Source organism: Labeo rohita, chromosome 15 (assembly GCF_022985175.1).
Source record: "Labeo rohita strain BAU-BD-2019 chromosome 15, IGBB_LRoh.1.0, whole genome shotgun sequence".
NCBI classification, from domain to species: domain Eukaryota; kingdom Metazoa; phylum Chordata; class Actinopteri; order Cypriniformes; family Cyprinidae; genus Labeo; species Labeo rohita.
In genome coordinates this window covers 32,072,053-32,094,229 of record NC_066883.1, presented here as the reverse complement: position 1 = coordinate 32,094,229, position 22,177 = coordinate 32,072,053, and the positions used below count along the sequence as shown (strand labels likewise).

The 22,177-nt window shown below is 33.7% G+C and overlaps 2 protein-coding genes and 1 long non-coding RNA gene across 3 annotated transcripts; 1 reads left to right on the top strand and 2 right to left on the bottom strand.

Annotated features, from left to right (window-relative positions):
• Positions 1-2,405, bottom strand: LOC127176944 (sialoadhesin-like; the record flags this gene model as incomplete). The annotated part of the gene is made up of 5 exons (XM_051128792.1): positions 2,063-2,405; positions 1,478-1,765; positions 1,101-1,400; positions 209-244; positions 1-86 (listed from the first exon to the last, which is right to left on the bottom strand). Coding segments are annotated over exons 1-5 (1,053 nt in total), but the record flags the coding sequence as incomplete, so codon positions are not given.
• Positions 2,406-6,478: 4,073 nt separating this feature from the next.
• On the bottom strand, positions 6,479-21,750 carry LOC127177686 (myelin-associated glycoprotein). The gene is made up of 13 exons (XM_051130092.1): positions 21,712-21,750; positions 20,872-20,924; positions 19,766-20,146; positions 19,368-19,664; positions 19,164-19,263; positions 18,912-18,950; positions 18,024-18,056; positions 17,871-17,918; positions 10,966-10,992; positions 10,642-10,683; positions 8,356-8,424; positions 8,111-8,129; positions 6,479-7,923 (listed from the first exon to the last, which is right to left on the bottom strand). The coding sequence occupies exons 2-13, from the start codon at positions 20,909-20,911 to the stop codon at positions 7,861-7,863; spliced, it is 1,158 nt and encodes a 385-aa protein (XP_050986049.1). The 5' UTR covers positions 20,912-20,924; positions 21,712-21,750; the 3' UTR covers positions 6,479-7,860.
• Positions 12,048-14,108, top strand: LOC127177687 (uncharacterized). Its single transcript, XR_007829254.1, has 3 exons — positions 12,048-12,187; positions 12,283-12,313; positions 14,001-14,108. It is a non-coding gene; the product is annotated as an uncharacterized LOC127177687 (long non-coding RNA).
• Positions 21,751-22,177: the final 427 nt, after the last annotated feature.

The following is a 22,177-nucleotide window of genomic DNA, read 5'->3' as shown; positions in this document are numbered from 1 at the left end:
CGTCTTGAAACTGCACGGTATTACCACACATGATCGAGGCAACGCAGTGATCCTGGGTATCACGTCTGCCACGTATTGGAAATAGGCTAAAATGATATATGATGAATCATCATTATTATAAAACTTAAAATTTCATTGCCAAAAAAAAAACATATGAGTACAATGCAATAAAACAAATATGAGAGCAGCTACAGAAGGGAAAACATACTTTCATTCAGGATTGGATCCACTGGTTTTTGATATTCTGTAAGAGAATTGGTACAAACAATTATGGTTGGTTTTCGTATCAGTGAAGTGTGGCATTTAAGCCTTAGACTAGAAACATATGTTACACTATATGAATGCGTAACACAGATTCTATTTTGCATAACTACAGTTAGCTCATAAATACAGTTGAGCTCAAAAGTTTACATATACCTTGCAGAATCTGCAAATTGTTATTTAACCAAAATAAGAGGGATCATACAAAATGCATGTTATTTTTTATTTAGTACTGACCTGAGTAAGATATTTCACATAAAAGGTGTTTACATATAGTCCACAAGAGAAAATAATAGGTGAATTTTTAATAGTTGAATAAAAATGACCTCGTCCAAAATGATCCACAGCTGTGGTTTTGTTGTTTTGTCATGTTTCACTTCATACTTTCTTCAGAAAAATCATTTAGGTCCCACAAATTCTTTTTCTGTTCAGCACTTTTGTGTGATTGAACCCTTTCCAACAATGACTGTATGATTATAAGATCCATCTTTTCACACTGAGGACAACTGAGGGACGCATATTCAACTATTACAGAAGGTTCAAACACTCACTGATGATCCAGAGAGAAAAAAACAAAGAATTTGTGGGACCTAAAGGATTTTTCTGAAGAACAGTGGGCAGTTTAACAAACAAGGGACTTATGAACAGCTGTGGATCATTCAGGTAACAGCACAGTATTGAGAAAAAAGTGTATGAAAACTTTTGAATGTTATAAATGCAACTATTATTTTCTCTTCTTCAGTCATAAGGTTTACAAAAAACAGAATATATAAAACATCACAATAATAACTAGACATAGAAAGATCAAATTACATACATGATGATAACAAGTTACTCACCTTGTACACGCAAAACAACATAAGTTTCCATGTTTCCTTCAGAAAATGTTGCAGTGCATATCAGTCTCTTCCCATTGTCTTCTTTTGCACCCAGAAAGGTTATGTTGGAAAATGCAATTCGAAACTGATCTGAATCGGAATGCTTTTTGTTCCATGCTGAGACCTGCATGTTCTCGTAGTTCCATGTGATGACTGGATTCTCCTTCTGGCAGGAATGATAGATGGTACAAGTGAAGTTCTGTCCGACACCCTCTGTGACATCTGCCAGTTCAGGCTCAATCGATATGTTATGATGAACACCTGAAATTGAAATTAAATATAAATTCTACTGTGATATTTAAAGTGAACTTACTGCATAACGATATTTGTTTACTCACATTTTGAAGTTTTGACCTCTGTAGCCATCACTGTTATGCCACCATAATGTGTTACTGAGCACTTTATAGTTGTGCTTTCTGCCTTTACAACACCTTTGCGTGTCAGAGTGATTTTCCACAGGCCGTCTTTAATAAACTCATCCTTTGTTTCATCAGATCCTTCTATACCATTCAGAGTAATGGTTGGTTTGCTGTATGGACACGTGTGGAAGGTTGAACATTCTACTGTGACTGTGTCACCTGTTTTTTCACCTCCAGTAATACTGATGCTGGGCTGCTGTGGAATTGCTTTAATTGATAGAAACATTGGAATTAGTACATTATATAATATTTTAAAAAAATACACTGAAGAAGATTTGAAGATTATTTTTAACCATGCCACTTGTTTTAATATTTTGATACAGTATAATGCAAATACATGTGTAAAATATGCTTTTATTTATTTGGTTTATTCTAACCAAATAAATTGGTTAGAAATAAATCAGTCTGGGAGATTTTGTTGCATCTATTGTTACTGGCCACACAACAGCTGGACAATCATAGATATTACATAGGAACAATATTATTCCAAAAACATTTACATACCATCAACAAGAACTGTAGAGGTAGCATCATCAGTTTCATAGTTTTCCCATGCAATATTTTCAGGGTCGATCCTTGTGTATAATTTCTTTCCATTATGAGATGTTTCCAGGTTTTTAATCAGCAGACTGCAATCCCAGTTTGATTTTCCATATAAATCAGTTTTTCCTCTGAATTTTTCATTGACGTTGTTTGGATGCAAGGGATCATAAACTAAAGGTGAACCTTTAGAGTCCCGCTCATACCACACAACTCTACGTGGGTTTTTGGGTGGGTTTGATTTATAACTGAAAGAACATGGGATAACCAGACAGGAACCTTTGAGGCATTTATATTGCAATCTCATAATTCTGGCCAGTTGATACCTAGACTATTAAAATTAAGTGTGGGCAGTAGATCCTTTTCCTATTTGGAGTGCAAACTCTGGAACAATCTTCCTATAGCATAGGTACATCTGTAAGATGTCTGCTAAAGATCTGGGCCCATATTTATCAAGCTTCTCAAAGTTCCATTTTAGTCTTAAGTGCTAAGAATTCATGAAATTTACTCCTACTTTCAAACTTAAGTATAAAAGCAAGTTATCAAATTTATTAAAGCTAAGAATCACTTTTACTCTCCCAGTTATTTAAGACAGCTCGAGAGGTCTCTCAAGAGGCTAGGAGTTGCCAGCAGGGGCTTTTGACGGTGCTGAGGAGACAGAGACATGCACAAATCTTTCAGGAGCGGTGAAATGTTTTTGAAATGTTTGACGACGAGCAGTTAATCAAATGGTTTACTCTCAGTAATTCAAAACGAGCAAAGAACATTTACATTAGGCTATCAAAGAACACCATAATCGACTTCAGTCTAGCACAGAAAAAGCAGTTTTAAATACATTCAGAATCATAAACATCTTAGACGACGTATTGCAAATGAGCAAACACTCTAAAAAAATCTTGCAGATGTAAAAGCAAATTCACACCGCACTGACAAACTCATCTGGAAAAATCTGAAAAGCGATGTACACTGGTGACTGTTGAATTCCTTGGCTGCCATTTAGTTTTTATGCATCTTAAACACAGTAAAATTACCACGAGGCAGTACTGAGGAAGACAGAGCAAACATTGTCATAAATAAGGACCTGATTTTAGAAAAGCCACCACTTTAGATAAATTTTATATAAATAGCCTTTCCAGATTTTATGATGTATACCCTCATTAACCGCATCTACAAAGAAAAAGATCAGAAAAACTGATCCGATACCTTGCAAAAGCAATTTAAGTAGCAGAGGTCCCATCACGTTCCTGGGTTTGCCCTTAAGTAAAAACAAAAAACTGTTATATACATGTACAAAAACAAAGGAAAGAAAAGCTGTCCAAAAGACTATAAGAAATTACACCCAAGGCTGAATGGTTATTTTTATGATATATTCTGAGCCACCAAATCAAGACAAATTTGGCTAAAATTTCTGAAAATTAAAACCAAAAGTCTTCTGTTAAATGAAATGTAATATACTTTTATTTTCATTCTTACCTTCTTAATGCAGTCTTATTTGCTAACAAATGGATTGCATAGAAAGGTTTATGCTAAGCCCTGCAAAACGTGAGACTGTGAAAGACAAAAATACTAATCGGTTAAGTGAGAAAGATCCTATAAGAGGAGGTGTGAACTCTCAATCAGGGTAGAGAGTAACAGAAAGAAGACTATTTTATTTTCTTCCAAATAAGGCATGCATAGTGAACATATTGTAGGCAGCCTGTACCAATTAAAGGAGAAGTCCAGTTGCAAAACAACAATTTACAGATAATGTACTCACCTCTTTGTCAACCAAGATGTTCATGTCTTTCTTTCTTCAATTGTTTTTTGAGGAAAACATTTAAGGATTTTTCTTCATATAATGGACTGATATGGTGCCCCGAGTTAAACTTCCAAAATGCAGTTTGAATGCGGCTTCTATCGATCACAAATGTGGTTGTAAACGATCTCAGCCGAGGAAGAAGGGACTTATCTAGCCAAACGATAGTCTTGTCTTACTCTGCCGGGACTGTTTTTGTTCCTGTTAATGACAGTTAGGGTATGTCGAAAAACCCATCTCATGTTCTCCCTCAACTTCAAAATCGCCCTATATCGCTGTTTTTCCTTTTTTGTTAAGGGTGTTTGATCTTCTTTGCACGTTTACTTTGCAAAGACTGGGTCGTCTGCAGTGATGTAGGATGATTTTGAAATAATTTGAAGTTGAGGGAGAAAATACGATCCAAGTTTTTCAACATTCCCTAACTGTCTTGAATCAGAATACTCAGAGTTAAGGGAGAGCAAAACAAGTAAAAAGTATTTAAATTGTATTTTTTTAATTAAACTAACAGGTCGTTTTGCTAGATAAGACCCTTCTTCCTCAGCTAGGATCGTTTACAACCGTATTTGGGATCGATGAATGGCGCATTTAAACTGCATTTTGGAAGTTTAAACTCGGGGCACCATAAAAAACAATTGAAGAAAGAAAGACATGAACATCTTGGGTGACAAGGGGGTGAGTACATTATCTTTAAATTGTTGTTCTGGAAGTGGACTTCTCCTTTAAGGCTGAGAAAATGCTCCCTTTTTTCAAGCTTTGTGTTTTGAAATAACTTGAATAGTACAGTATGTGCTGCTTGACTAGACAAACCTAGAAACAAGTTGAGAATGCACAGTACATGTAACCTGCCAAACTTTGAGTGTTGTTTAATTGAGGATTTGAGGTGTTAAAAGTATCTTGAATCACTAAAATTATTACAAAATAATAACCACTTGATAAATAAATGGATTAATTAGTGGTTATTTTATAAGCATTTTAATTGTGATTGTAAATTCTTAGTTTGCTTGGTAAAAATTATATTCTAAAACAGCCTGTCCAAACGAAGCAGGAATGACAAATCCAAGATGCCAGTGAGTAACAGTGAATTTATTACATCATGCTTTATTGAAACTTTAGACTACAAGGTACAAATTAAAAGTAGATGTTATTAAAAAGAAATTACATTTAAGTATTTTTGGTCTATAAATTAACTACAATAAACACACCAAAGCATCTCTAAAAATGACAATAGTATTTAAAGTATACAGTATTAAAGAGGTCATGAACTGTGTTTTTATAATGTTCTCTGAAGTTCCACTTATAATGTTACCAATATTTGTACATAAACAACATCATTTATAAGCAGTGTTGGGGGTAATGCATTACAAGTAACATGAGTTACGTAATCAGATAACTTTTTTTTCCAAGTAACAAGTAAAGTAATGCATTACTTTTTAATTTACAGGACCCAGTCAATGATCCAGTCTACCTTCGATGATCCAGTACATCCATACTAATAAACAATTAACATAATTAGTTACATTTTTAGGGAGTAATGCAATATTGTAATGCATAAAATTTTAAAAGTAACTTTCCCCAACAGTGTTTACAAGTAATAGGCAATTTTCTATCCTGTTTTTGAGCCTCTCTGCAGAACAGTCTGTTTTAATAGGCGGGGCTCATTCAAGACTCAGAAGTAAATGCCCACTGTTATGACTGGCAGTTTCGTATATTAAAATAATAGATGGATGCTGCCGTGACGCACTCCGACAATAACATCGGTCATTTGGGTTAAAATCGTCTAATAAATCTCAGTATATATTGAACAGGCCATGCAATAGTGTCAAAAGCATGTTTACTCACATATAGGCTGGCCACACACTAGACGGTTTTCAGATCTTAACTGATTTTAAAACCATGGTAGACCACAGACATGAAGACAGTTTCAGACGATTTTTAGCCTTATAATCCTCTGAACGCGCACACTAGACAATGGACCTTTCTCACATTTCCTGGTTTCTCATAGTGGAAGTCATCATAGTTGGGTAAAATCCGAGAGCAGTGAATGGGAGAGTACCACAAATATATTTTTTGCATTCCCATTTGCTGAAATAGCAAAAGAAAAACTACACAATAGTGTTTTCACAACTTTCAATCAAAGGAAAAAAAATGGAGAGAGACTGATATCGGCAGTCAGAAGTGAGAACAATGTCAAATTTATCCTCCCTCCCATAGACTCGGCATTAGAAACACCCTCGCATAGCATTAACTAGTTTCTTTGTAACTTGTTGAAAAGGTGATATGATACAAAGTATAGTGTTATAAATAAACATACATATTTAAAAAAATCAAAATATACAAAAGTTTAAAGGATTTATGATGATGATGACCGTTAAAACGCGTCATCACAGGCTTGTGAACAGAAAGAAATGTTAAATGTTAAATTATACTAAGTGACAGCTTAGGTATTTGATTTGAATCAACTTAAAATTTTAAGGCAGCTGGGTTACTTACCCATCTGTTAAGTTTAGCAAACAATAAGTTGTTACTTAGTTGTTACTTAGTACAACTTAACATTTCAAGTGGACTAGACTTATTTTAGTTGACTGACAGTGTAGAAACACATAGCATCTGGTAAGTGACTCTTGCTCGCTCTCATTGGCTATCACGTCAGAGGCAGCCTGATCAAGAGTACTAAATATTAAACATGTCCAAACATATCAAACATGAGTTCTGGGACGCTTTACCTTGTTCGGGAGCAGTTAAATAATCATAATGACATCACACAAAAGAGAAATTTTGGACAAAAAATCTTTTGTGACAAGCCTCGAATCAGGCCACACCCCCTGATCATTGGGGTGGGGTGGGGGGAGGGGGTGCAATTTGGGCTTAAAATCGTCTAGTGTGCGGCCACCTTTATGTGTTGTGACATTATACATAATATACAGGGCTCGACAGTAAGGAGTGCCCGATGGCCAGGGGCCAGCTGAAAGACACTCGACGCTGGGCTTGCACACGAACTGCATGCAATTATTTTTCAAAATGTCATGTGTGTGGAAATATTACGAACTCTTTAAACATCCTTTACCAGACGCTGCAGACGAACGCAGCCGCTGTATAATGGCATTTAAAGTTCATAAGCGTGGTAACCAGGGAAGCGCTCTATCATTATTCCATACACACCACCTGCTGGCAGACACTGAATTTGCATTCATTCAGTGCGTCTGCTGTTTTTCCCTAAAGCATAGTTTGGTAATAAAATAATAACAATTAAATAATTTTTAAACAAACAAATAATGTTTGAACTTTATATTTGTTATGCTAGTAGGTTTTGCTGTGATATCGAAATTGGAATTGAGAATTGTACAATTTTTTGGTATGTCATATACATTTTTATGTCATATCTCAATCACCAACCCCCCTCCCCCTGCAAATCATTCACCATCGTCCTCATCAGCTCTCCTTACTCTGTTTATGTGGTAGCTGTTTCTGTAGTAGCTTGCGTTATTTGTTAGAACACGTTATTTGCTTTGGGCACCACATCGCCCCCCATCCCCAGAAGGAGAGATTTCAGCAGCTTGGTTACAATAAAAGCTATTTTTGAGCTAACAAAAAAGTTTTAAGTACTGAAACTTACAAGATGTTTTTATAGCACAATGACCTGATATATGCCAAAAGATCAAGGGAAATTAGATATATCAGTTCATGACCCCTTTAACGTTCAGCTTAGGTTCAACTAAATGTTTCACTTTCTCACATATTCAAAAAGCATGTTAGCACTATAACTATTATGTACATTATTATTATTTTTTTAGAACTTGAAATGGTAGGCATGACAATATAAGTAAAAACAGTATTTTGCTGTATACATGTTTAGGAATTATAGGCCAAGCTTAAAATGCAACACTCAGTTATACAATATGTGACAGGATTGCCTGAAGATTTCCTTTATGTCAGGCCTACTGTGTTTATCTAAAATGTGTCATTTTCATCAGATATTTCCATATAAGTTGAGGTCTGCTGTGTTGGTGTAATCATCATCGTAATTGTCAGCCTTAATGGAAAATTTTGAAAACAGAGATACAGAAGTCAGATTTAACAGGAAATAACACGTTTTAGTTATGAGTTATGAGATAAATGTATGACCAACAAGAAATCAAGCACTAAACAACAGATGTTTAAGATACTAAAAAGATTTTCACATGATGTAATGGACAGAATATGATAAAGTATGTACTCACAGAATAGGATTTGGCCTTGCTGGGGTGAAACATGAAAAAAAAAAAAAAAAAGTAAATAAATACACTGATCACAGAAGTAGACTTACTTAAAAAGAAATGCAGGGATGCAAAGACATTCTTAAAGTATTGATTAAAATCTAATTACACAAGATAAGCAAAGTGAATATTTGAGTACTGAGTACAGACATGAGTGATTCAGTGCTATTAATCTAGGCAATCAGTAAGATTTTTCATATGCTTCATACCTCTTTGGTGATGGCATTCGAGCTTTGGAGAAAGGCTTGTTTCCTGACACTGTACATACATTGTTTTCCCTGTAAAGATTCAGAAACGTCTGTCATACTCCAGTAAAACATGATTTAAAAAAAGTGTATTAAGTGTATTGAAGTTCTTCTTTCTTTCCTTTTTTAAGATCTTTTAATGGTTTTTAAATAAATTTCTTCTACTCATCAAGCCTGCATTTATTTGATAAAGAAATATTTTTACTGTTTAAAATAACTCTTTTTTTAAATTATTTGAATATATCTGAAAATGTAATTTATTCCTGTGATCATTCCTGTGATACATTTTCAGCATCATAACTCCAGTCCTTAGTGTCACACAGGGGTATTGTTAGTGCTGGAGCCCCGAAAGATTTTTCTCTAGCCCCGATTGTTTTTGTATTGCCCTATGATTTCCGAGGCATTCACTGAATTTGTCAAAGTTTGAATGAATTAATCAAAAGCCGGTCATTACACTTTAATCAAAGGGTGATACTCACAGAAATGTAAAGGTATTAATGGAAACCCATCAAAATAAAAGTTTGGTTTAGTTTGTAGGCATTGTGCCAGTAGAATATACGTAGCTACAGTACTACTACTACTACTGTTGAAAAATTAATAAAACGTTGTTACACATTTTAATAATAGGTCCCCCTTTTTTGCCAAAAATAAAATGTAATTTTCATTAATTAAAAGATGAATTAATATTTTATGTTTAAATTTTATGACCAGAAATTAAATAAATAACAATAATAAAATAATAAAAAATAATATTTAATAAAAAATTAAATACACCACACAGAATTTCATAAGGCTATTGTAGAAATAAATAAAAGTTGTTTTATGCGTTTAAATAAATAAACATGCTAAAACAAATTTGGTAACAATAAGGTGTATTTTAAACATATGTATAAATATAAGGTGAAAAAAAATAAAACATTTCACAGGGCCCTAAACATAACATAATTTTTGATAAATTGACTTTAAATTCTATAAGTTTTATTGTTTTGATTAATTAGACTTAATTAATTAGATTAATTTTTGATTAATACAATTAAATTTAACCATTAAAAAGGAGTCCAGAAAAAAAAGGTTAAAAATAAATAAATAAAAAATACAAATAAAAATGGGGCCCTATTTTTGCATGCAAACATATATTTTTAAATGTATTATTTTATTTGTGTAATATATTTTTGTAAAGTTATAATTGTGTGATAATACTTTGATATGTTTGCTATTTGCAGTAATTACTTTCATAGTGTAACAATGTTGTTTTGAGCTTTGGCAAAGTATCTGTCAAATGAACTAAAATTGAAAGCATATTATGACTTAATATGCTCACACGATGAGTTCATGATCCAATGTTTTCAGAGTATCAGAAGAGGGGCGAGTCAGGTCATAAACCATTTTCTTTTTTGTTCAATTTGCATACTGAACATGGGTTTGGAGCCTTGATCTGCACCAGATTAATGACTTTAACTTTAAAATCTATCAAATTTTCTCCTTGGGGGGGGGGGGGGGTATGTCCCCGAACCTCCCTACAAGGAACCAGGTTCACCCACCTGTGTCTAACAAAATTTTACGCAAGTATGATGTGAGCTCCCATCCACCACTACTAGCCCCTGATGTTTTGCCACCAGCCCCAAATCCTTTTCAAATCCTAGAAATGCCCCTGGTGTTACATGATCCTTCAGAAATCATTCTAATATGCCAATTTGCTGTTCAAGAAACATTTTTTTCTTATTATAATTATCAATATTTAAAATGGCTGAGTACATTTTCATTTCAGGATTCTTTTATGAATAGAAAGATCTAAAGATCAGCTTTTATCTGAAATACATTAACATTATGCACTATACCAATTTGTTTTTTTTTAAAAAAAAGAAATGATAGAAATTAATACTTTTATTTAGCAAGGATGCTGTACAATGGTCAAAAGATGATAATGACATTTATAATGTTACAAAAGAGTAAATTACATTTTAAAATATATTCAAAAAGAAACATAATTTTTGTTAATTATTTTAGTAATTATTAATTATTAAATAGTAAAAAAAATAATAATTTTACTGTTTTTGCTGTACTTGGATCAAATAAACGCAGGTTTGGTGAGCAGAAGAGATTTTTAAAAAAACATTATTAATCTTACTGTTCAAAAACTTTTGACTGGTAGTGTATACCACTATGATAAATCAAATAATCCTTAAAATATATATATATATATATATATATTTACAAATAATCATTCATAATAAACATTCAGATACTTACTTGCTGTCAAAACTCCTGTCAATTTGATGCCCTTGACCTCTCCTTTAAAATGTAGAAAAAAATGATGTTAGTGTTTAAGATTAGTATAATGACAGTTTTCAGTTACATTTTTTTCAGGTATGAAAACACTGGGCTACATAACACATTCATGTTTTGAAAGACTAACTTGAACATAATCCCACAATATTTCAAGAACACAGTAGTCACAAATTTAATGTTTTAATTTGTGTTTCAGACAAGAAGCAGATACCAGGCTCAAAAAGAAAGCCTAGTCTTTGCAGTAACACAAGAAAGATGAACAGGCTGATGTGTGTGGGGGGGTACCTTGAAAATCTACTCCAAATAGACCTCCTGAATCGAAAAGAGGAACAGAAACACGCAAATGAGAAAAATGCATTTTTTTTTAATATATTTAATCTAGTCATATAGTCATTTACCGGTTCATGTTAGACAGCCACCACCCACAGCTACACTAATAGACACTGATCTCAATTAATTTAACCGCTAGTGAAACGGTAGTGAAACATTTCTATTTCTATTTAAAATGAATGCTCTTAGTAGCTTATGATCAGACTGAATACAGACTTCTTTAACACAGTCCCGTGGGAACTTTTTAACAGCTAAAGATACTGTAAGCAACACGCAACAGCTTCTGACAGTTTCAATGTCAAATTTAATGATAAAATAATCTTTTCTGCAGCTTTGCTTACAAATAAGACAAAAACACAAGCTTTAATATTACGTTTATAATAAAATTACATTTTACAAGGAATATTCGATTAATACAGACGTGGGATATAACATTAAACTAAGTGCTATTACTTTTGAAAATTACAACGTCAAAATTAAAAGCCATTAATTGAATATTTGATCAAAATTACTTTACCTTGTCACTGACTCTGCCTAAAACCACTTGTCATCAGAACGACTCAATTTTATATTTACACAAATCCATGGCATTTCAACATGGTGAACAGATAAATCTAAAAATAATAGTTGTGTAGTTGTTGTCTATGCCTTCAGTTCCTGCCAATAATTTTAAACATAACACACAATTATGTTTTGTATCCACTTTATTTTTCCTGTAAGAGTGCGCCCCCTTTGTAAATTTGATGCGTCTGGCTTCCGGTCTCATCTGCGATCAGCTATTTTTAGCTGTACAAAACAGCTTGTTTTGCTGCTTAGTGTTGGGCGATATGCTCAATTTTTATATTGTTCTATTTAAGCAATTTTAATGGTTATACAATACAAATAGTATTTAGTACTATTTATTTACGTGTTTCTATATACTAGTGCATGATTATTTGTACAACTAGATAAAAAGTTCGTGTTTCTAACATGATTAGCATGATTAGCAAGTTGCTAGCATGTTTCTAACATGATTAGCAAGTTGCTAACATGTTTCTAACATGATTAGCAAAGTTGCTAGCATGTTTCTAACATGATTAGCAAGTTGCTAGCATATTTCTAGCATGATTAAAAAGTTGCTAGTATGTTTCTGGCATGATTAGCAAGCTGTTAGCCTGTTTCTAGCATGATTAACAAAGTTGCTAGCATGTTTCTAGCATGATTAGCAAGTTGCTAGCATGTTTCTAGCATGATTAGCAAAGTTGCTAGCATGTTTCTAGCATGATTAGCAAGTCGCTAGCATGTTTCTAGCATGATTAGCAAAGTCACTAGCATGTTTCTAGCATGATTAGGAAGTTGCTAGCATGTTTCTAGCATGATTCTAGCAAGACTAGCATGTTTCTAACATGATTAGCAAAGCATGTTTCTAGCATGATTAGCAAAGTCGCTAGCATGTTTCTAGCATGATTAAGCATGTTTCTAGCATGTTTCTAGCATGATTAGCAAAGTCGCTAGCATGTTTCTAGCATGTTTAGCATGTTTCATGATTAGCAAAGTCGCTAGCATGTTTCTAACATGATTAGCAAGTTGCTAGCATGTTTCTAGCATGATTAGCATGTTTCTAGCATGTTTCGCATGATTAGTCACTAGCATGTTTCTAACATGATTAGCAAAGTCGTTAGCATGTTTCTAACATGATTAGCAAGTTGCTAGCATGTTTCTAGCATGATTAGCATGTTTCTTTTCTAACATGATTAGCAAGTCATGTTAGCATGTTTCTAACATGATTAGCAAGTGATTAAGATGTTTCTAGCATGATTAGCAAAGTTGCTAGCATGTTTCTAGCATGATTAGCAAGTCGCTAGCATGTTTCTAGCATGATTAGCAAGTCGCTAGCATGTTTCTAGCATGATTAGCAAGCATGTTTCTAGCATGATTAGCAAGTCGCTAGCATGTTTCTAACATGATTAGCAAAGTCGCTAGCATGTTTCTAATGATTATTAGCAAAGTCGCTAGCATGTTTCTAGCATGATTAGCAAGTTGCTAGCATGTTTCTAGCATGATTAGCAAGTTGCTAGCATGTTTCTAGCATGATTAGCAAAGTCGCTAGCATGTTTCTAGCATGATTAGCAAAAAGTTGCTAGCATGTTTCTAGCATGATTAGCAAAGTGTTGTTTCTAGCATGATTAACAAAGTCAAAGCTAGCATGTTTCTAGCATGATTAGCAAAGTCGCTAGATGTTTCTAGCATGATTAGCAAGTCGCTAAGATGTTTCTAACATGATTAAGAAAGTTGCTAGCATGTTTCTAGCATGATTAGCAAGTTGCTAGCATGTTTCTAGCATGATTAGCAAGTTAGCATGTGTTTCTAGCATGATTAGCAAGTCGCTAGCATGTTTCTAGCATGATTAGCAAAGTTGCTAGCATGTTTCTAAAGCATGATTAGCATGTTTCTAGCATGTTTCTAGCATGATTAGCAAAGTTGCTAGCATGTTTCTAACATGATTAGCAAAGTCGCTAAGCATGTTTCTAGCATGATTAGCAAAGTTGCTAGCATGTTTCTAGCATGATTAGCAAGTTGCTAGCATGTTTCTAACATGATTAGCAAAGTCGCTAGCATGTTTCTAGCATGATTAGCAAGTTGCTAGCATGTTTCTGATTAGATGATTAGCATGTGTTTCTAAAGATGATTAGCATGTTTCTAGCATGATTCTAGCATGATTAGCAAGGTTGCTAACGTGTTTATAGCATGATTAGCAAAGTCGCTAGCATGTTTCTAACATGATTATTAGTTGCTAAGTTGCTAGCATGTTTCTAGCATGATGAGCATGTTGCTAGCATGTTTCTAGCATGATTAGCAAAAGTCGCTAGCATGTTTCTAGCATGATTAGCAATGATTAGTTCGCTAGCATGTTTCTAATGATGATTCGCAAGCATGTTTCTAGCATGATTCTAAATGTTGATTAGCATGTTTCTAAAGTGATTAGCATGTTTCTAGCATGATTAGCAAAGTCGCTAGCATGTTTCTAGCATGATTAACAAGTTGCTAGCATGTTTCTAGCATGATTAGCATGTTTCTAGCATGATTAGCAAGTCACTAGCATGTTTCTAGCATGATTAGCAAAGTCGCTAGCATGTTTCTAACATGATTATGTTTCTAGTCGCTAGCATGTTTCTAGCATGATTAGCAAATTGCTAGCATGTTTCTAGCATGATTAGCATGTTTCTAGCATGATTAGCAAGTCGCTACCATGTTTCTAGCATGATTAGCAAATTCTAGCTAGCATGTTTCTAGCATGATTAGCATGTTTCTAGCATGATTAGCATGTTTCTAGCATGATTACAGTTTTTCTCAGTCGCTTTGGTGCATTTCTCACAACACTATTTACATTTGCACAACAGTTAATGCATTTCTCAAAATGATTAGTACAAACTGCAAAACCTAGCTGATAACCTGCAAAAGATGTCACTTGCTCAGAATGGATAGCTCATTCCTCAAAAGCAAGTATTCATGTCAATGAAATGTTTCTGTCATCAAGATGAAAAGTCCTGACACCATTGTTTTTCTACAAGATTAGTCAAATGGCTTTGTCATGTTTTCATTATGACAGTTTACTCTGTAAATTTTTTTCCAATGCAAAAAGTCAGATTTTGGTGACACTTCCTGAAATGTTTTCTAAGATGATTATACTATTTGCACAGCCATTTGAAAACTGACAGTAAAGTTAGAGTTAGACATTACTTTTTTAAAGATATTTAGTGATGATCTGAGTACAAGACACTGAATATGTATGTTTCACATTTTTACTGATTATGCTCTTTGCATGTTTCTAATTTGATTCAAAGCATTGTGCAAACGATAAATACACCCTGATTTACAACAAACATAAACTCCCTTTGGGTAGAGCTGTGCACAACTGTAAACAATGTTTCAGTACATATTGGAACTGAACCTACATGATACATAGGTCTGTAAATGTTTCATGCACATTTGCAGAAATTATTCAATTTAGAAGACATTTTTTTCTAAAAAAATTTAAAATTTTTTATAAAATTTGCTTGACATGATTTTGACAACTAGTTCAACATTTTTGTATGTAATGACTCAAGCAATGAAATGAGGACTATTAGTTTTATATGGAATGACTATTCAGCATTCACAAGTTTAGTTAATTTTGACTGACATGACATAAGCAAATGATAATGTTATAAAACAGCAGAGAGTTGTATGAAAGCAATTGATGCATGTCCAAAAGCATTTGCAATTTGTTGGAAGGAATGAGAAACTGATACTATGATGTGCACAAATGACTAAATGTTGTGGAGGTTAAAGTAAATGTTGTGCAAATGTAAATAGTGTTGTGAGAAATGCACCAAAGCGACTGAGAAAAACTGTAACAAAGTCGCTAGCATGTTTCTAGCATGATTAGCAAAGTCGCTAGCATGTTTCTAACATGATTAGCAAAAGTCGCTAGCATGTTTCTAGCATGATTAACAAAGTCGCTAGCATGTTTCTAGCATGATTAGCAAGTCGTTAGCATGTTTCTAGCATGAATAGCAAGTCGCTAGCATGTTTCTAGCATGATTAGCAAGTCGCTAGCATGTTTCTAGCATGATTAGCAAAGTCTAGCATGTTTCTAGCATGATTAGCATGTTTCTAACATGTTTTAGCATGATTAAAGTCGCTAGCATGTTTCTAGCATGATTAGCATGTTTCTAGCATGATTAGCAAGTCACTAGCATGTTTCTAGCATGATTAGCAAAGTCGCTAGCATGTTTCTAGCATGATTAGCAAGTTGCTAGCATGTTTCTAGCATGATTAGCAAAGTTGCTAGCATGTTTCTAACATGATTAGCAAAGTCGCTAGCATGTTTCTAGCATGATTAGCAAGTTGCTAGCATGTTTCTAGCATGATTAGCATGTTTTCTAGCATGATTGTTTCTAAGTCGATTAGCAAGCATGTTTCTAGCATGATTAGCAAAGTCGCTAGCATGTTTCTAACATGATTAGCAAATTGCTAGCATGTTTCTAGCATGATTAGCATGTTTCTAGCATGATTAACAAAGTCGCTAGCATGTTTCTAGCATGATTAGCAAAGTCGCTAGCATGTTTCTAACATGATTAGCAAATTGCTAGCATGTTTCTAGCATGATTAGCATGTTTCTAGCATGATTAACAAAGTCGCTAGCATGTTTCTAGCATGATTAGCAAGTTGCTAGCATGTTTCTAACATGATTAGCAAAGTTGATAGCATGATTCTGGTTGCTAGCCATAGATAGATAAATAGATAGATAGTAATGGTTAAATGATAGATAGATAGATAGATAGATAGATAGACAGATAGATAGATAGATAGATAGATAGATAGATAGATAGATAGATAGATAGATAGATAGATAGATAGATAGATAGATAGATAGATAGATAGATAGATAGATAGATAGATAGATAGATTAGTTATTAGTTAGAAAGAACATAGATAGCTTAAAGCTTAATTGAGTATCAATGGCTTCTAGCAGTTTACATTAAACATAGTTCAAACAGACATGGACTTTTGGTCAATGAAAGTCTATGGGATTTTTTATGATTTTTAATATTAATTTTTAAGAAAACCGTAACTCAAACCAGTCTGAAAAGATATAGCACACTAAGTCAGAACAGTATGAAGATCTGACCCGAGTTTGGAGTATGTAGCTTGAACGGTCTAGGAGGAGTTAGTGTCCAAAAAATTTGCGGTCAGAAAAATAAGAAGAAGAAGAAGAAGAAGAAGAAGAAGAAGAAGAAGTTTAAATAGGATTTCAGTAAGTTGGCTTTCCCAAGCCAACTTAATAATTCTGGTCCATTAATGACTATACTATATGGACCATAATAATTGGACAAATAGTATTTGGTACTAAATGATCTCCTTAATATATGAAAATAATATTACTGAACTAAAATATAGAACATTTATTTAACTGAAAAATAGTTAAACTGTATGGTCACATTATAAGTAAGCAATACCTGAGGGTTAAATACAATAAAACCATATTAACCCTTATTAAAATAAACCACGGTTTTATTATAGCAAAAGTGTAGTAACCATGTTTTTAGCGCATTGTTTACCATTTGTTTTACCATAGTTTTCTACAAATGCCATGGTTAAACTATGGTTAGTGTAGCAGGACCATGGTTAATTTGTGGTTACCATGGTTTAACTATAGTAACCATGGTTTTTTGGTTTTATTTGTAGTAAAACCATATTTAGTTTCCATAAAGGTTGCCTCTCCATCGCTCTCCAGAATAAAATTATACTGTAAATGTCATCGACGTAAAAATCAATGCATAATATGCTCTAAAGTTTACGAAAAATTGCTGTAAATAACTGTATAGTGAAGCTGTCATCTCTATCCTACTTAAACACATTCAAATATTTAACGTTACTGTCAACGCTGGTTTGTTTTGAGAGCTTTGTGAAACACATCAAAGTTGTTGCAGCTGTTTTTCAATGGCTCTGGCGTTAACAGAAGCCGTACATTTTGCGATTTACAGCACATTACGTGTGCATTTATTGTTTGAATTTATCGTTTGAATGTAAGTAAAACTTGCAATATTTGAAAGCTGAAACTTTGTTTAAAATTGCAAGCAGGGTTGGCAATTTGGTGTGAGGTTTACATGTGCAGAGTGAGAGTGTGAGACAGAGTCTGAAAGCGTGTCTCACGCCAAATGCATGAGAGTTGGCAGCCCTGCCACACGCTTACTTCCCCACTGAAGAATAAGGTGGATAAAAACAACCATAACTAAAATCCAAATCATGCCATATTGTCAGTATATCCCCACCAGAAAATCTGTTTTGTCTTGGTTTGTTGCAGAAGAACATATTAGAATTTGTTGTGCACTTGCCTCTGCTCTCTGCCACCTGAACCACCACTGCTGTCACCTGAACGAAACCTGGTGATTGCACAGAAGAATGAGAAGTTCATTCATATCTGATGGGGGTTGGTCAATACAATGCAATTATATTTTTATTTTTAAAAATGAAAGTTTACTAATTACCTGCGAGACATTCTTGACAGTCGACCCCACATTCTAAAAAACATTTTAAGAGATTGAGATTATCATCCTTATCATTCCAGTAAAACAATTACGCTGACTTTTTTACTTTCAGTTACATTAAAGGGCACCTGTTACCCAAAATTCACTTTCACGTGTTGTTTGAACATAAATGTGTGTTGGCGGAGTGTGTACACAACCCTATTATGATAAAAATCCACCTGCTCCTTTTGTTAAAAATCCATAAATCATAAGCAGCATCTTAGAACAAGTCGTTTGCAGAATCTGTAAAATGTGCCCCATCCATGACTGTTGAAGGACCTTACACATCTGCCATGTTTATGTTCACGCTAGAGCAAATGTCTTTTTATCAGAGCTACAGAAATCACTCAATCAAGAACTCATTTGCATTTAAAGACACATGCACGGAAACAGCATGTTCTGCTTCCACTCAAAAGGGCATTTTTAAAATATAATAAAAATAATCATTGAATATAATAAATAATCTGTGGGGTATTTTGAGTTGAAACTTCACATTCTGGGGACACCTGAGATTATATTACATCTTGTAAAAAGAGGCATAATAGGTGCCCTTTAGGTTATGCGCTTTTATTGTAACTTTTGGAGATATTCTAATTAGGAACTGTATTATTAGACAATGGAAACAGATCTATGTGCTTTTATCAGCAGGAAGCATCTTGAAACACGATGTACTTCCCCACTCCACCCCATACAAAATAACATACCACCATAGACAGTTTAATATCTCTGTCTTTATCTCTTTTCACACTGAAAAAAATATTTACTAATGTGTTTAATTCTATTACAATGTCCTATGTGATTTAAAGTCAGACTGAGGCACAATAATATTTCCCTGCTGGTAATACTCACCCATTATCATTTCTGGATTGGAGATCTGCAATGCGTTGCCTATGAAAGAATTGAGTCATTAAAAAAAAAAAAAAAAGTTACTGTAACACACAAGAATGTCATAATGCATTATCAAATCGTCAAGTATTTTAACAGAAATCATCAATTGTACATCATTTTTTATTCACATTGTGTAACATTTTTAAAAATGTATTTGTTTAAATATTAGTCACTGATATGTATGTTATTTATGTAAGTCAGTTCCAGACTAACTTGTATCTTTTGAGAACGAAGAAACACAGTAATCCAACCAAAAAAGCAGCTCCAAGACCAGAGACAGCTGGAATGATGATGTGGTTGAGAGTTGCTTGTTCTGGTAAAATAAATAAATAAATTAATTAATTAATTAATTAATCACTTAAAACAACTTTATATTAATATATACAGTATTTACACAGAACAGTTTTATTGTTATACCTTTCACAAAGATAGGGTGAGTCGCTGTCATTTCACCCTTGGCATTACCATGGTACGTTACTGTGCATGTGACAGAGCCGTGATTATCCTCTTTTGTTGGGGTGAAGGTCAGGACAGACTCTGCTTCCCAGTTTCCATGACCAATGTCCTTGTAGCTCATGATGGTTTTTCCAGGGTGGCTCCAGGTGAGAGTGGGCTGGTGGGATGGACAGGTGTGCCGGACAGAGCATTTGAAGACTGCAGGTTCACCCTCCTTCACAGACTGCTCAGCCTGCAGCTCTGGTTTTGATGCTTGTTCTGTAAATATATTTTAAATGATTGCCATTTAGGCTGTTATCCTATTTTGAACCCTATTTAGCTGTTGTAATCACACGTTGAGAACTCAAAATCACACTTACCGATCATCTTAATTGACACACAGTTATCCACAAAGGAGTACTTGTCTTTTTGAGATGTCTCTAATTCAACCCTAAAACAATACGGGCCGTTGTCATGGTTTCTGACTTCATCAATCTCCAAGGTGCAGTTGGAACCACCCAGTGAACCAAGCAGTTTTGTGCGACCCTTGAAATTGTCTAGAACCCTTGTTTGGTCTTTATGAAAAATGATATCCTCCCCTTTCTTCTGCATGTGCCACATAGCTCTAATACGATCAGAGGGCTGTTGCTGAGCCGGGTATGTGAATGTACAGGGCAACACGACACAAGACGAGACCAGAGCCTCCATTTCAGACGGTACTTGTACCTTCCAAACATCTGCAAACACGCCTGTGCAAATAACTGCAAAGAATGAGAATAAAATTTGTGAGAAATTCAGATTTTGAAGTTAAAGGACTAGTTCTGTTGATTTGCTCATCCTCAAGATGCAAGTTTCTTTCTTTATTCAGTACAACAGTTAAGTTTTTTGTTGTTGTTGTTGTTGAACCCAGTGGTCCTTGGTGATTCATAAACCACAAGTCCATGGCTACTATCACTTTGAGAGTCAAATAAAGCAGATATAAAAATACTAAATGAGGTCTTGAGAATTGAGGTCTTATAAAGCAAAATGATCAATTTGTGTAAAAAACAGAAAATTATTATTGTTTCATATGCACATAGTACATGAGTGTGAGCCCACTTGTTTGTTTGTTTGTTTTTTTTGTTTGTTTGTTTGTTTTTTTGTTTACACAAACTGATCATTTTACCTTGTAAGACCTCAATATATCACCAGAAGTTGTGGGGATTCATTTTGTGTTTTTGGATCGGAGTCTTTTTGACATTTTATGAATCACCAAGCAACATAAGTTACTGTAAGCTAAAAATCTTTACTGCTCTACTGGGGGGAAAAAAACATGTACATCCGGGACGGCATGAGAGAGTAAATTAAAATTTTCATTTTCAACTTAAAAATGTTTGAATAAAAATAATTATTTCTATTTTTATTCAAATAAAATTCTAAAATTATTAAAATATTTTAAAAATAATTTATTCATATAATGTATGAAAAGAAAGCTTTAAAATCATACTGTGAAGCCAGTAGAGAAGAACTCTTGCCTGTACATCCATGCTGGACTGGACTCTAAAAACCAAAGATGCAAAAACAATATTCATTTATTTTTTTGTCTAGGGCAGTGGATAAGATAGAGAAATTAAACAGATGCTATATATATATATATATATATATATTCTTTAATTTAACTTTTTTTTTTTTTTTATTATTATTAATTTCAACATTTCTCATTTGCATATCATTTAACTAAAACGAAAACAAAAATTCAATGATTACAACTTTTTATAAAACTAAAATATATAAAATACATAAATATATAAAAACAATAGTATCTCAATGATGCTAAAATAACACTGGTTCTCAAAAGATGAAAATTGAAAACTAGGACACAAGCAATAGTGGACAAATGGAAAAAAAAAAAGTGTGTGTTAAAGATAGATATGGGCCTCGCTTGGAAGATCAAGTGTGAGTTTTTTTTATTTAGGTTATTTTCAGTTCTCTAAAAACATGCATGCAAGTAAATAATACTATAAATAATACAAAGAAAACCAAGAGTGATACATATGCACCTAAAACGAATCACACTTTAGATAAAACATATCTGCAATAATGCAATAAGCAATCAAATATGATATAAATATAATGGAAATTAACTTTACCCAAATACTGTGATATTAGCAGATGATGCGTTTAAATATATGCAATAATTTCATTTTGAAATTTCTCATTCATCACATTTACACATTTAAAAAAATCTTATAGATAGAAATATTAACATATGCTTATAATCAGGAATATTTTCCATGTATTTTATCATGATGCTAATAATTATAAAAATATAAAAATGAGAGCCTACCTTAGCTTTTCAGTGTGTGACTGATGTGCCTTGACTGACTCAGTGACTGACTGAATTCTGATGCAAACCAGAAATATAAACTGCCTAAAAACAACAGGAAGTACACAGTACCCCACATAGTTCTGAAAAATCAGACCCTTTTTTCATTTCTCTTATTTGAAGATGCTGTGCTGAAGAGCATCAGAGCATAAGTTCTGACCTGAAAGTCAATCACTTAAAACTTTGAGTATGAAAACAACCAAAGAAACAACTTGATGAAGTACAAGAAGATTCACCCTGTTAGCTCTGTTGAGGATGCACACACATAGGCTTGCTATTAACTTAAATTAATATCAAATTAAGATCTTTAAAGGAACATGTATACCAAAAATGAAGGTTCTGTCATTATTTACTCACCCTTATGTCGTTCCAAACCTGTCCGACTCGTATATGTATCATTTGTCCACAGTCAATCAAATTAGGAGTC